The sequence below is a fragment of the Prunus mume genome, linkage group LG1 (genome assembly GCF_029339155.1).
Source record: "Prunus mume cultivar Tortuosa linkage group LG1, ASM2933915v1, whole genome shotgun sequence".
Classification (NCBI taxonomy): domain Eukaryota; kingdom Viridiplantae; phylum Streptophyta; class Magnoliopsida; order Rosales; family Rosaceae; genus Prunus; species Prunus mume.
Genome location: NC_142698.1, coordinates 26130367 through 26143023, shown reverse-complemented (window position 1 = coordinate 26143023; position 12657 = coordinate 26130367). Strand labels below are relative to the sequence as shown.

The 12657-nt window shown below is 38.4% G+C and overlaps 2 protein-coding genes across 2 annotated transcripts; both read left to right on the top strand.

Moving 5' to 3' along the window:
- The first annotated feature begins 2127 nt into the window (after positions 1-2127).
- Positions 2128-3754, top strand: LOC103322771 (uncharacterized). Its single transcript, XM_089054208.1, has 2 exons — positions 2128-2385; positions 2780-3754. The coding sequence occupies exon 2, from the start codon at positions 2800-2802 to the stop codon at positions 3508-3510; it is 711 nt and encodes a 236-aa protein (XP_088910334.1). The 5' UTR covers positions 2128-2385; positions 2780-2799; the 3' UTR covers positions 3511-3754.
- Positions 3755-7042: 3288 nt separating this feature from the next.
- LOC103322781 (UPSTREAM OF FLC protein (DUF966)) lies at positions 7043-10804 on the top strand. Its single transcript, XM_008224713.3, has 4 exons — positions 7043-7406; positions 7513-7582; positions 7669-8532; positions 10049-10804. The coding sequence occupies exons 1-4, from the start codon at positions 7184-7186 to the stop codon at positions 10212-10214; spliced, it is 1323 nt and encodes a 440-aa protein (XP_008222935.1). The 5' UTR covers positions 7043-7183; the 3' UTR covers positions 10215-10804.
- Positions 10805-12657: the final 1853 nt, after the last annotated feature.

Here is a 12657-nt window from a genome sequence, read left to right as displayed (position 1 = left end):
AGAAAAACCACAATCATCAGGCCCTATGAGGGAAAGAGGAATATGATCACCGTCCAAAGGTATGAGGAACTTTATTGCGTATTCCTTAAAAGGAATAAGGGCCAACATGCCCAAACAATCCTCCTCTTAGAAGTCAACTTGCTCATTTAGGTCTGGAATTTTAGAATAGAGTGAGGAAAAGAATGAGTCAATGCTGAGGCTTGCGCAGTTTGAAAACCTTCTAGATTTCGTAACATATGAGTGGCATGCTGGTTAGGCATGCTTAACTCAATGATGCCGTCATCCTCCATCTTTGTCGAGGAAGAGGCATCCTCTTTCGGCGCAAGCATAGACCACCCCAAGCAGTAAGGGAAACCAAATCGTCTCCCTGTCAACCTGTGATACTCGGACCCATACGTATCAAATCGAAACAATCGTCCATACGGTTTGGACAAATCATCATGCCTTCATTACCTGGTATACGGCATGAAAGTTCAATGTGTCCACCCCACAACGATAACATGCAATGGGTAGCTTATCGTATCTCACATCAACTTCAGTGTGTTCTCCATCGAGCCAGAGTAAGAGATTCCGCCGTAACGGTTTGGAGATATTCAAGGTCGCTCGAATATGCAAATAGCTACCTAGTTTTCCCACACACACAAAATTACTCTGGTCTGTCACCACGTGCTTCATCGATAATCTTCCTCATAGTTCTTGTCATAGTCCTTTAACTTGTACCCATAAATCTTGCTTCAAAAATGGAATGTGTTTTGGGTTGGTAATGCCATCAGCTTTTGCCAACACCAGGAGGTATCTACTGAAGAACCATGGACCCCCCTCGAAAAATCGTATCTTGTTCATCTTTGGAGTTAGAAACACAAGAAATATTTTGATCTCCAATATCCATAATAGTTACCTTCGCCTTCGGCTACCAAATAGAATAAAGGGTTCTACATAGAGCCTTTTTGTTATATGGTTTATCTATCAAATGTTTGCCCATGAGAAGAGAAAACGTGGACTTGATTCAAGTGATTGTTCTTGAATCAATAACAACCTCTTCTTGTTCAACATTAATAAGGGCAAAACGTGAGGAAAACTCCATCACCCTAGCTTACATACAAAGGCAAAGGGAATCTGTGAACCAGAAACATCTCGCAATCCAAACACTAATAGTGTCGACTAGCACCCTGCCAATCTAGCCCCCGATCCAATCCTTCTAGCATAGTAACTTTTGTCCGGGAAGACCAAGATTCACTCCCCTAGGATGCTCTAGAGAAAACTCTAGAGAGCGCTAGAGAGAATTTTAGTTTTTTTTTTTTTTTTTTTTTGGTAGATTAGATATTTAGTTGGGTATAAATTGGAACTAAGACATTTGGGTATTAATTAGGCTAAAATATCTAAATATTAATTGGAGTTACAAATGTTATTTAAATCATAATTAGGTTTACTAATAATTTTGGATATAAATAAATAAGTAAACTTAACATAACTGATATGGTTTGGTTTATATTGGTTTTTCCTAGACAAGAATTAGAACGGGGGCTAATCCAAAGCGGTTTGGTTTTTGAGCCTAGGTTGACTTTTTTGGTCAACAAAATTTTTTTCTTATTTTTTTTACTCGATTTGGCTTGATTTAGCGGTTCAAATGCTCACTCTCTAACGAGGGTGAGAGAGACTTTGGTTCAAATCGAAGATGAGAGAGAAGAGAAGTGCGTGAGTTGGAGTCTAGAGATATGAGATGAGAGAACTGAGATCTAATGGCTAGGATTGATCCAAGATAATAAATCCTAGCTGTTAGATTAATCTAAAGCTTGTTATTTAATATAGAATAATCAACAATAATTAATTAATTAATTAATTTGCGGTCGATTTGGCATACCGTCCGTCAGCATTGGGTTTGAGAAACTGCCTCGACTTGGCAATGGTCATTGGGTTTGGAGTTTGGACGGCGGTTGACCCATTGAACATTAAAAAGCAGAGGGTTGCTTCCAGTGCATCCCTATTCGGCCCATCAAATAGGTGAAAATGGGGAAAGCCTTTATGGCCCAAGCTTTTTTAACCAACATAGAAGCTCCCCCTAGCTTCAGGTCAAATTGTCAATAAAACTCGTTTTTATTCCTAATTTCACGCTTCTTCTCATAGTTTTTTTCTTAAATTCTAATACGCTTATAGCTGCATGTCTTGATTTTAACTTTTTTTTTTTTAAATTTTCATATGGAGCAAGGGTACAATTTTTCAAACAAGGAAAAAAGAAAAAACAAATTGTACCTTTGCTCTATTATTAATTTTCATGTTCGACCAGGCCAACACACCCCGTACGGCAAACCCTCTCCCTCTTCTCAGCTTTCTTCCCCGCCTAATCTGCCGGTCTTCTTCTGATCGGGCTTGCTTCTTCATCCCCAGGTATTTCCTCTTCTTTATTTCTCATTTTTCTTTTCAATTCTTTATTTTATTAGGTTTTAGGTAAGGTTTTAATTTAGGGTTTATGATTTTAATTATAAGAGTTGATGCCAGGGGGTCTAGGCCTCTCTGTTTTCGATTGTGCTTGTCTAAAAGGTTATATTAGAAGCAAATTTAAGCCCCCAAATTTGAATAATTGGGTCTCATTGTGTTAAAATTGGAAAGAGAAGGTTTGTTTATACTGATTTTTCTTGAAGAATGTAAAGCTTGTAGCTTTCTTTTGAGTTGCCCATGCCTCTTGAATCCCAAGTGTTATGGTATACCAGTACCCATTGTTTTTGTTGTGGCAATGAATAGCATCATCCCCCATTAATGACCATTGCCGGTTCTTCTGCAGATTTCGGTATTTTTTCAAGCATGTTAACCCACATACATTATCGTAGCGATGCGTCGCAGAAAACCAATGTGTGGAAGATAGGAAAACCCAACAACATGGACCTGCAGCAGTCCCAGCCTTCAGCCTGCGTGCTTCCAGTCAATTTTATGCTCTACAAGTGCTACGAAGTTGTTTGGTTTGACGAAGAGGAGGATGATGTTCCAAGAATCATTCCGCAATTGAAAACCCTTGTAACCCAAGAAACCATTAAGGTCCCTCGTGGCACGCTGTTATCTGAAAGTGGTACCATGCTCATGACTGAAATTCTTTCCGGAATGCATGTCCCAGTAGATGAGCAGCCATCTATTGTGGGAAAAGTACTTAATGCGGTTGAATCAACCCTCTGCATGCTTCCTATTGTTGTGGAAGTAGAGGAGGTGACTTTGCGAATGAGCAGAAATGTTATTAATCCAGAAGATGTCATTGAAAGGGTTACAAGGGAATCCGTTGAAACAGATGAGGTGAAGCCTATCCCTGCAACTAAATCATCTATTGACAGTTTGGAGAAAGTGAGACTAGATAGCTCTGGAGTCATGGAGAACTGTGTTATTTGTATGAAGAACTTTGAAGCTGGTGTTGAAGTTATTTCCTTGCCCTGCTCACATGTTTATCATGAAGCTTGCATTGTTCAGTGGTTGGAAACCAGTCACTTGTGTCCCTTGTGCCGCTACCCGATGCCTCATGTGGATTGAAGTGAATATTTATTCTCCATTCAAAGTATTGTAATGGAATTCAAACTAGCAAGAAACTTATTGCGAATCGCGGTATATACTAATGTAGAAAGGGTCTTTTGGCACCAAAGTAAAAGTGGGATTTTGGTAGACTTGTTTTTTCCTGTTTTAATTTTGTAGTTAAGTGTTTCTTTCTTGTTCTGTAAGTAATCAACTGCGGGCAGCTTATGTTAAATTACCACATCATCAAACAGCTTTCAAATAATTTTTTGCAGCAAGATTTGTGGGCAGGACTTGCATTTGGGTTCGCATAGCATGCATCTAAAGAACTGGTGATGTATTTAAGAATCAAAGGGAAGGTTTATTTTCCCTTTTGAAATTCCTGTGGTAATTTCTTTCCTTCCAAATGATTATACAGTACTGGTTTATAGGCAGAGCTTCTAAAGAACTGCAGGGTGTAGTTTGTCTGTCAATGAAGTGCAGCCAAGGACCACACGACTTCAATACAAGAAAGCAATCGAAGATAATTGAAGTATGGGATTCTGCAACACCATGGAAAATTGCACAGGTAGAATCATTGTGGGGAGAGAAGTTTGCCCCTTGTAGCCAACCATAAGATAAAGTGCATGTATCACAGGAACAGCTTACACAAACTAGATCTATTTATGCCACTCCTCTGCCCTAGTAACTCTTCCATGCAAAAAAGTCCTTGGTCCCCAAAAATTCCTCCAAAATTAAAAGCACTGATATACATGGGTTTACAGCCGAGCACACAACTAGAGATCAAATGCCAATAAATGGAGAGAGAAGAATTTTTAGCATCATTTAACACGTAAATACTATATTAGAATGGAAGCATCCAATTCAAAACTAATTAGCACTAGATAGAAATGTCGATTATTTTTTAGATACTAAAACAGTTTTCATCTTTTGACGTGAGATACTCTTAATGAAAAGGGACCCAATATTAGATTGAAGATAATCTTGACATTTGTCATCTATGAAATGGTCTTGTACAAAGTGGTTTGTAATGCAGCTATAATATATTAAACAAAAAAGCAAAAAGAATGGCAAAAGGCAAAAGCGGTGGGGTAATCTCGGTTCCCCTGAACATGTCTGATATTGATGGATGCAGTTGGGTTCACAAAAGCATCATCAAAAGGTCTTGGTCACAAAAAGATGTCGTGCCTCATGAGTGTTGGATGCTAAGTGAAGTACTAAAATTATTGGATTAGATGTCTATATCAGAGGATATACAACAATGAACACATAGACAGGCGAGATACGTAAGATTTTGATTCTTATCTTTTAAAAATGATTAAAATGATCTTCAAGTTAGAAATGATTACATCATTGGACCTTTATATCCATCAGATCAAACTACAAACTATGATTTTTTCTTACAAATTATCAAGTGTGTCATGGACCTTTAAGTTCAATTGTGAGTCATTCTTAGATATTATCAAGTGTCACGAACCCTCAATAGATCATATTCATGTTCATTGTAGAACTATAAAAAAACAACTTGGATATAACATAAATATATATTTTCAAAATGTTGTAACCATTGTGGGCTTAATTGGCTCCATTACTTTCACAGACACACTATTAAAGTGCTATGAGAGTTCAAACTTAAAACTATTGGCACTCAAGTAAACGCCTTTTAACACTAGACTAGACCCCATTGGTAAGATTTTTTATTTATTTATTTGGGGATAAGACTTCGGTGAGATTAACAACTAATTCTAGAGAGAAAACGATGGAAGGTAACAAGAAAATACATGAAATGACCATTTTGCCCCTAAACGGAATGAAAATTTTGACAAATTGAACAATAAGATGATACATGTCACACGAAGTCGAATTAGAGGACTATAAGAACTAATCAAAAAGTAAATTCAGAAATCATGAGTCCAATTATGCCTAAAAGAGATATGCTTTGCATTTGTTTATTCATCAATATAAGATGGTGTTGAGTCGGTCGGTGGAGACAAGACAATGGAGTGCACGCTGTGCTGAATTGGGGCAATGCAATGCAATGTCAATCTGGTTTTTTCACCTAGAGTCGTTGCATGAATGCATGTGCCCCTTCCCACGTGCCAATGCTCCACCAATCTCGTGGAAAATATGCCTCTAACTTTTGGACTATTTTGCCGATGACTTAGACTAAAACAACGACCCATTTTAATTAATTTGCATTTGAATTTGAAATGAAACCCCAAAAAGGAAACAGAAGAAAGTTTAAGTTTGTCCCCAGCTCTCAGCGCGGCTGGGTCTTCACAGAAATACTGTGTCACCTCCCCCACCACATATGGGCTACTGGGGTCCACCACATTACTCCCTACTCTCAAATGTACACGGTACGCCAGACAACGACGACGTTTCAATGTACCTGAGAAGATCGAAGAACGATGATGACAAGGACTAAAAGACAGCCAACATGAAAATATTTCACTGCAGCATTTACCCCGAGATCTACTGTACTTCTCTGAAGCGGCTCTTTTGGACCGTCCACCTGTCCTCTGAACTCTAATCAGAGCTGTCCAATCTAATCAACACACTACCATATCATGGTCAACGATTTAGGTTTCAGGAGGGCACGCCACGTCGGCTGGGGGTCCACCCGATTTCTAGTAACTTTTCAGAGGTGCGGAAAGGACGTTGAAAATGCAATTAAGGCCTCCTAGTCAAAGTTAGGTGGTCCAAAGGGAAACAATTAAACATACCATGAGTAGTCAACCCATCTAGTAGTGTGTTTGAATTTTGTAAGAAAGGTTTTTCATTGAATATTATTAAGAGGGAATGAACCCAAGAAAACACGTCTAAAACGATGTGGACCGGAGGAATTGCAATAGACTTTTCAAGACAAAGGACGTTCATGAAAGAATCTTAGGGCTTGAGAGCTTCATCAGATTGCATGAGTTGAATTGCATAAAGGTGTTCATGATTGTTTGTTCCTTAAAATTAATTAATTAATTTCTTAGGGAACCTCAAGAGTATGAGAAGACTTTATTTATAATCAAAATCCAATAAACGGAAATATAAAGCATGATCTCGTATGCATTCATAACTTATAAAGATATTCTGAAAAATAAACAGGGATATGAAATATGATCTCGTTTACTTAAATGAACTATTTTGAATTTCTTACTCCGAGTTTACATTATACTTGAATTAAACCTTTACCTCCATTTATTATAAAATTCATTTGTCTTCATCACTAACTATTAATTAATAGGAGAAAAAAATTACCTAGAGTCGCTAAAAATCAAATAAATGATTAATTGTATTATTATTGAATGTAATATATATTTGCAAACGACATAAATCTAATACGGTACATTTGCCCTTTAGATCTAAAATTAAAAAAATTGAGGGCATGATAGGTATTGACAAGGTTCTGAAATCTAAAACGGCCCGTATTTGTTTGGTAGCGCTTGTCTGCCGCATCCCCATTTTGAATACATCCTGCCCTCCAAAAATCTTCCATTTTCCCCATTCACACCTTCCTTTTTCTTCTCTCCATATATAAGTTACAACACATGCCAACCCCTCCTCTCATTTTCTCTCCCAGCTGCTCCTTCCCCACTAGTCATTTAATTCCCGCACTTTTCTCTCACACGCTCGCTGCCACATAATTTTCTCGGTAACCAAATATCCTTCTCTGATTCCAACTCTCTGTTAACACACAGACATGGCTGTCACTTCCAGAGGCCGACCCTCCCACCTCCAAATCCCCAGTAAATGGCGAGACTCGGAAACCAGCCCTAACCGGACTTCCATTACTGAAACTCCCAACCTCGCCATGACTCCGAGAAAAGTCCCCGTCGTTTACTATATCTCTAGGAACGGCCAGCTCGAGCACCCTCACTTCATGGAAGTTCCTCTCTCTTCTCCTCGAGGTCTCTTTCTTAGAGGTAACTAAATTATACGATTTTATGATTTTCTCTCTACTTTCTCACCAACCAAACACTCCCTCAACTCCTCAGATCACATTAATTTTGTATGTTTCTCTCTCCACAGATGTCATTAACCGCTTGAACTTGCTACGTGGCAAAGGCATGGCTTCTCTGTACTCCTGGTCTTCCAAACGGTACGAGCTCACCACCGTTTGATCTAATTCCTGATTTTCCTCCACCGTCTCATCATCTTTTGACTTCTTTGAATTTGAAATTTCAGGAGCTACAAAACCGGCTTCGTTTGGCATGATTTGTCGGAAAACGATTTCATACACCCGTCGCACGGCCACGAGTACGTTCTCAAAGGCTCGGAGCTTCTCGACCCGCCTGTGAACTCTCTGGCTCTCGAATCAGCGTCGTCGAGGTCCCTGAGACCTCCGCCGGAGGCTGAAAAGTCCGGCGACGATTTCGATTCTCCGTTGATCGTGCGCCGGCGAAACCAGTCCTGGAGCTCGATTGACTTGAACGAGTACAAGGTGTACAAGACCGAGTCGGTCGGAGAGTCCGCCAGCAAAGCTGCCGCGGACGCGTCTACTCAGACCGACGACAAGCGGCACCGACGACGTGTGGTTCGAGAAGAGCGCGACGACAAAGTCCAAGGTCAAAGTCAACAGGAGGTGCTTCAGATTCATAGTCAGAGTACGGAGCTGAGCCGGGGCGAGATTTCGCCTCCGCCGTCGGATTCTAGCCCTGAAACGCTCGAGTCGCTGATGAAGGCGGATGGACGGCTGGTGATCTGCACTAACGGGGCGAGCGATGAGGGTTTACATCGGACGGCGGAGGTTTGTCCAGGTGGCAAGATGAAGGCCTCGTCGGTCCTGATGCAGTTGCTATCGTGCGGCTCGATCTCGTTCAGGGACTGCGGGTCCACGGCGGTGAAGGAGGAAGGATTCTCGCTGATTGGGCATTACAAGGCTAGGCTGCCACGTGGCGGCGTGGGGAATCAGGTGAGGACTGAGACGGTAATTTCGAATTTCGCGGGGGTTAAATTGGAAGATAAGGAATATTTTAGCGGGAGCTTAATTGAGACAAAGAAAGAGGCGGTTCCAGCTTTGAAGAGGTCGTCTTCTTACAATGCAGATCGGTAAGTATTTTCCGCATTCAATTTTTTGTGTGCTGCTTGTTCCATTTCCATTTTAGGCTGTACTTTTTGTTTTTATTTTTCTTTAGGCTCTTTAGAAATGTCAACATTATGGAAGCATTGATGGTGTTAGGTTCGTAGCCTCTTAATCATATTTTCGTATGTACAATAATTATTTTTCCCCAAATGATATGAGGCCAATATGGGCTTGCTACATGTGTGATAAATGAGAACCACCAACTTATAATCTATAGGAATTTCATCTAGTTAATTAATATTAACACACTAATAATTGTCACTTCTAAATTATTGCATTTACAACTGGTTCTCCATAATTGCACACAAATGAAGTCATTAAACTAGTATTGCTTGTTAAACTAGTATTAACAAAGAGATGTGACGCACCAAAAGAATATGAGAAGTATGCAAGCGGATCTCTTGGATCTTTGTGAAAACTATTGTATGCGTGTTATATACAACTTTCTTCTTGCAATATGTGGGTCCTGTATCATATGGTGGAGAATAACTTATGTACACCAAGGATATTGTAACTATTCTAAGCTAATTACGTATTGTCATAAGTTTCAACTTTTTCACTAATGTAGCGTAATGGGCTACCACCATAGTGGTATTCTCAGTTCATGAAAGTTTTCTCCATATGACATAATGACGGGTTTTACATTTATCATATTGTCAGAGAAATAGTTGGTATATAAAATATGACATGCCAAAAGCTTTTATCTTTGTGAGAATGTAATGTATAATGTGATTAATTTATGTGATAACTGTAAGATTACTTATTCCTGTTAAGGATAAAACATAGTCTTCATTGGTGGTGTTAATTTTAACCAAGAAGCATCTGCATTGATAGGTGAATGTAGGAAAAGTTTCACTTTGAAAGTGCTTGTTATCTTTCAGCAAATGTACATCTTCTGGTTTCTTTCCCTGGCTTTCTGGGGATTCTGGTCAGAATTTTATTTTGATTCTCTGATAGCCCATTTGGTCTGCCTTCTTTCTATTTGAATGAAAGATTCGCACGGCGTTTGACACATAGCCAGCTGGCTGCCTCCTTACATTGGTGCAGACTGATAGATAGTCATCTTGACAACGCACTGTTATTATGATGTAGTTGTTTTAATTAAACTCTGATTGTTTAAATTTAAGCTATCAAGGAGCTTTGTTATATATAAAATGTGGGCCCCATAATCCATCATGCAGATTACAGTTTGCAGTTTTAGGGTTTAATTCAAAAAGTATTCAGTGGGAGACAAAAACAGAATTCAATTCCGTGAGTTCTTCACGTGAACATCCTTTTCAAGTTTTCATTCATGCAGAGAATCAAATTAGTGTTTGTTTAATTGAGGGAGTTGACTTCTTTGATGTGATAAATTGACTGCATTATTTTCATTCTTCCTTAATTTTATTTATTGATGACATAATGTTCTTTGATTAATAATAGTTTATATTAATAATCTAACTTGAATGTTTTAATTAATTTTAAATACGAATGGTTTTGCAGGAGTGCCCAGTTGCAATTGGAGGAAACAGAGATAGGTGGAGTGAGAGCAAAATGCATACCCAGGAAACAAAAGGCACTGCCCAGTAAGAAGGAAAGCAACTACATCACCTCTTCTAACAGTGTCAGCAGTAATGATCAAGGAGCAGGGAGCAAAAGACATGAGTAGGTTGTGGAGCTGTGTTACGGTCAGTCGCCTATACACGTGTGGACAATGTCTAATAATTGAACATGTAGGGCTCATCATATCTTATCATCAGTTGGAATATATTAACGTACACATGAATAACAGACCTTGGCAAAATCCTACTTTGTGTAGTACATGGGCCACATTGACACCTCACTTTTGTAAATTGTAGCTTGAAATTGGAACCATAGGTTAAAAGAAACAAGAAACAAGGCCATCTTGAAGACAAAAAAGGTGGGGAATGAACGATAACGAAAAGCATAGGCAAAATACTCGGCAGCTTAGCTTAGCTTAAGCTAGCACATTGCAAGTCACGGCACAATGGGCACAAGCATTGAGATGGTGAATGGCATATGGGGTGTGTAGGAATCTGATAAAGCTAGAAGTGTTGAAACTGCGAGATTGTCCATCTTGAGTTTTGAGTTTTGGGTCAAAATATTAGGTGCCTTGGTGTTTGCGGGGGTCTGAATTTTGTTCCTTAAATTCGGTGAATGGTGCTTAAGTCTAAGCCTTTTTGTATGAGACATTGGAACTTGGGAAATAGAATTAAGTCCTATATATTGCCATCGATATATATATATATATATATTATAATTCGGCTGCCGCTTCAAAATGCATTCCACGTGATCCATGCTTTAGAAAATTGGAGAGGCAATGGTTTGTGGTTCTTCCAAGAAATTTTATAATGGAATGATGTAGAAAAAGTAGACATGTTTCTATCACAAAATTGTTTTATATAAACTCTAGGTTTTGCATATGGTATTTAGACAAGTAAACTACATGCCTCGTTTCCTACTTCCTACGTCTTACATATCATAATTTGACGCACAAGCAAGATTAAAATTATTAAGCACATATCAAAGTTTGATGAATAGATAATAGGAATGTTCCATGTTGTGTTCACTATGGTGTATTTTCTTGTCCAACTAATGTTACAAGTGATGTTTTTAAACAATTCGGGCTCTAATAACTAATGTAAACGGTGAACCTCACTCATATAATGCGGTTAACAAAATGTGGTGACTCTAGTATTATTCTTTTTGATCGGTGGTAATATTTTAAGTCTTACATGAATCTCATAATATTATAGATGACACAATAGGAGAGTCAGAGTTGGAAAAGGAGGTAGAGTTATAGGGCAACATCTTTCCTTCTTTTCAACTCTATCAGTTATCAAGTTTTTTCAATTAAAATGAGAACTCAAACTTCAAAAGCTTCATTCGTTTTAGATGTATTTTGGTAAAGCTGGTTCAATCATTTTCCCTTTCAGATGATGTGAGCTGAAGCTTGGGCCAGTTGTGTTACAAGATTACAAGCAATTAATTTTGAATCACGGCCCATTTATGGTCTGGGCCACTTTATTTTTGTTTAGCCCAAGTTCAAAGTTCCATGATCAGTCCATTACAATGAGGGGGATTTGGGTGAGGGGGTTGAACGAGGGGTTCAATCCCACCATCTAATCAATTGTTTTTTTGGGTCGAAAATCATCAGATGATCATTAAAAAAATTTAAGTTCAATATTTTCTCTTTCTTATTGAATAGTGAAATTGAACCCCTCATTACGGCACTTTCGCTTGTATATATCACAACAAACCAAAGGGCCTTTCTGGGTTTTTCCACCACCAAAAACTAAAAATTTGATAGATATAAAGCCATGCAAGTAAAAAAAAAGTTTGCTTCTAGGACTTCTTCAAAACAATCACTGCCCTAATATCTTACACTGGTTTCTTATTTTTATTTTTTTTGCCTTCCACAATTATCCATCTACTCCAACAAATTGGGTTTTTCCATTCGATCATCTACTCTGTTGATAAGCTTAACTGCTCCATAAAGGGTAGTAGATAGGCACAAATGTAATGATGCATAGGCTTCATCTGCTGCAGCAAAACGACACGCACTATCCAATAAAACTCAATGTAAGTAAACGTTTGAACAAAGCATTCATTCATGTTTTCATAGAGGAAAAACGCGGTAATCAACACAAATTTTAGAGCATCTTTAAGGGAGCATGTCAATAAAGTTGACAAATTTGTAGTTCAACAACTTAAGTGGTATGTTGCCTAATCATTTGTTTCATAAAGAAAGTTGACTGCTTCAATAAACGAGGGAATGCGATTATATCAACGATGAATGTATTATTTACTTTTATCCTTGTTAAATAGGTGGGATCCCAATATACATATTGTTTTTGTAGTATGCAACATTATTTTATTGAAAAAAATATGTAAATTTTGCCTACTTGAATACGTATTGTGTTGGAGGAGGAAAATACTCATGTCGCAAGACAAACAAGACCCGCTTACTCCCTTGTATACTCCCGTAGAGATGCTATTAGAAAGGATTGAATCCGAACATAATTCAAATTGGGATGGACCGGACTTGTAATTTATATTTTCAAAAGTAAAAGATGGTTTACAACCAACCA

Excerpts from the sequence above, each read along its gene's own strand:
- LOC103322771 (XM_089054208.1), top strand. The coding sequence starts at position 2,800 with ATGTTAACCCACATACATTATCGTAGCGATGCGTCGCAGAAAACCAAT.
- LOC103322781 (XM_008224713.3), top strand. The coding sequence starts at position 7,184 with ATGGCTGTCACTTCCAGAGGCCGACCCTCCCACCTCCAAATCCCCAGT. Across the intron at positions 7,407-7,512 it reads TCGAGGTCTCTTTCTTAGAG|ATGTCATTAACCGCTTGAAC; the intron begins GTAACTAAATTA and ends CTCTCTCCACAG. Across the intron at positions 8,533-10,048 it reads TCTTCTTACAATGCAGATCG|GAGTGCCCAGTTGCAATTGG; the intron begins GTAAGTATTTTC and ends ATGGTTTTGCAG.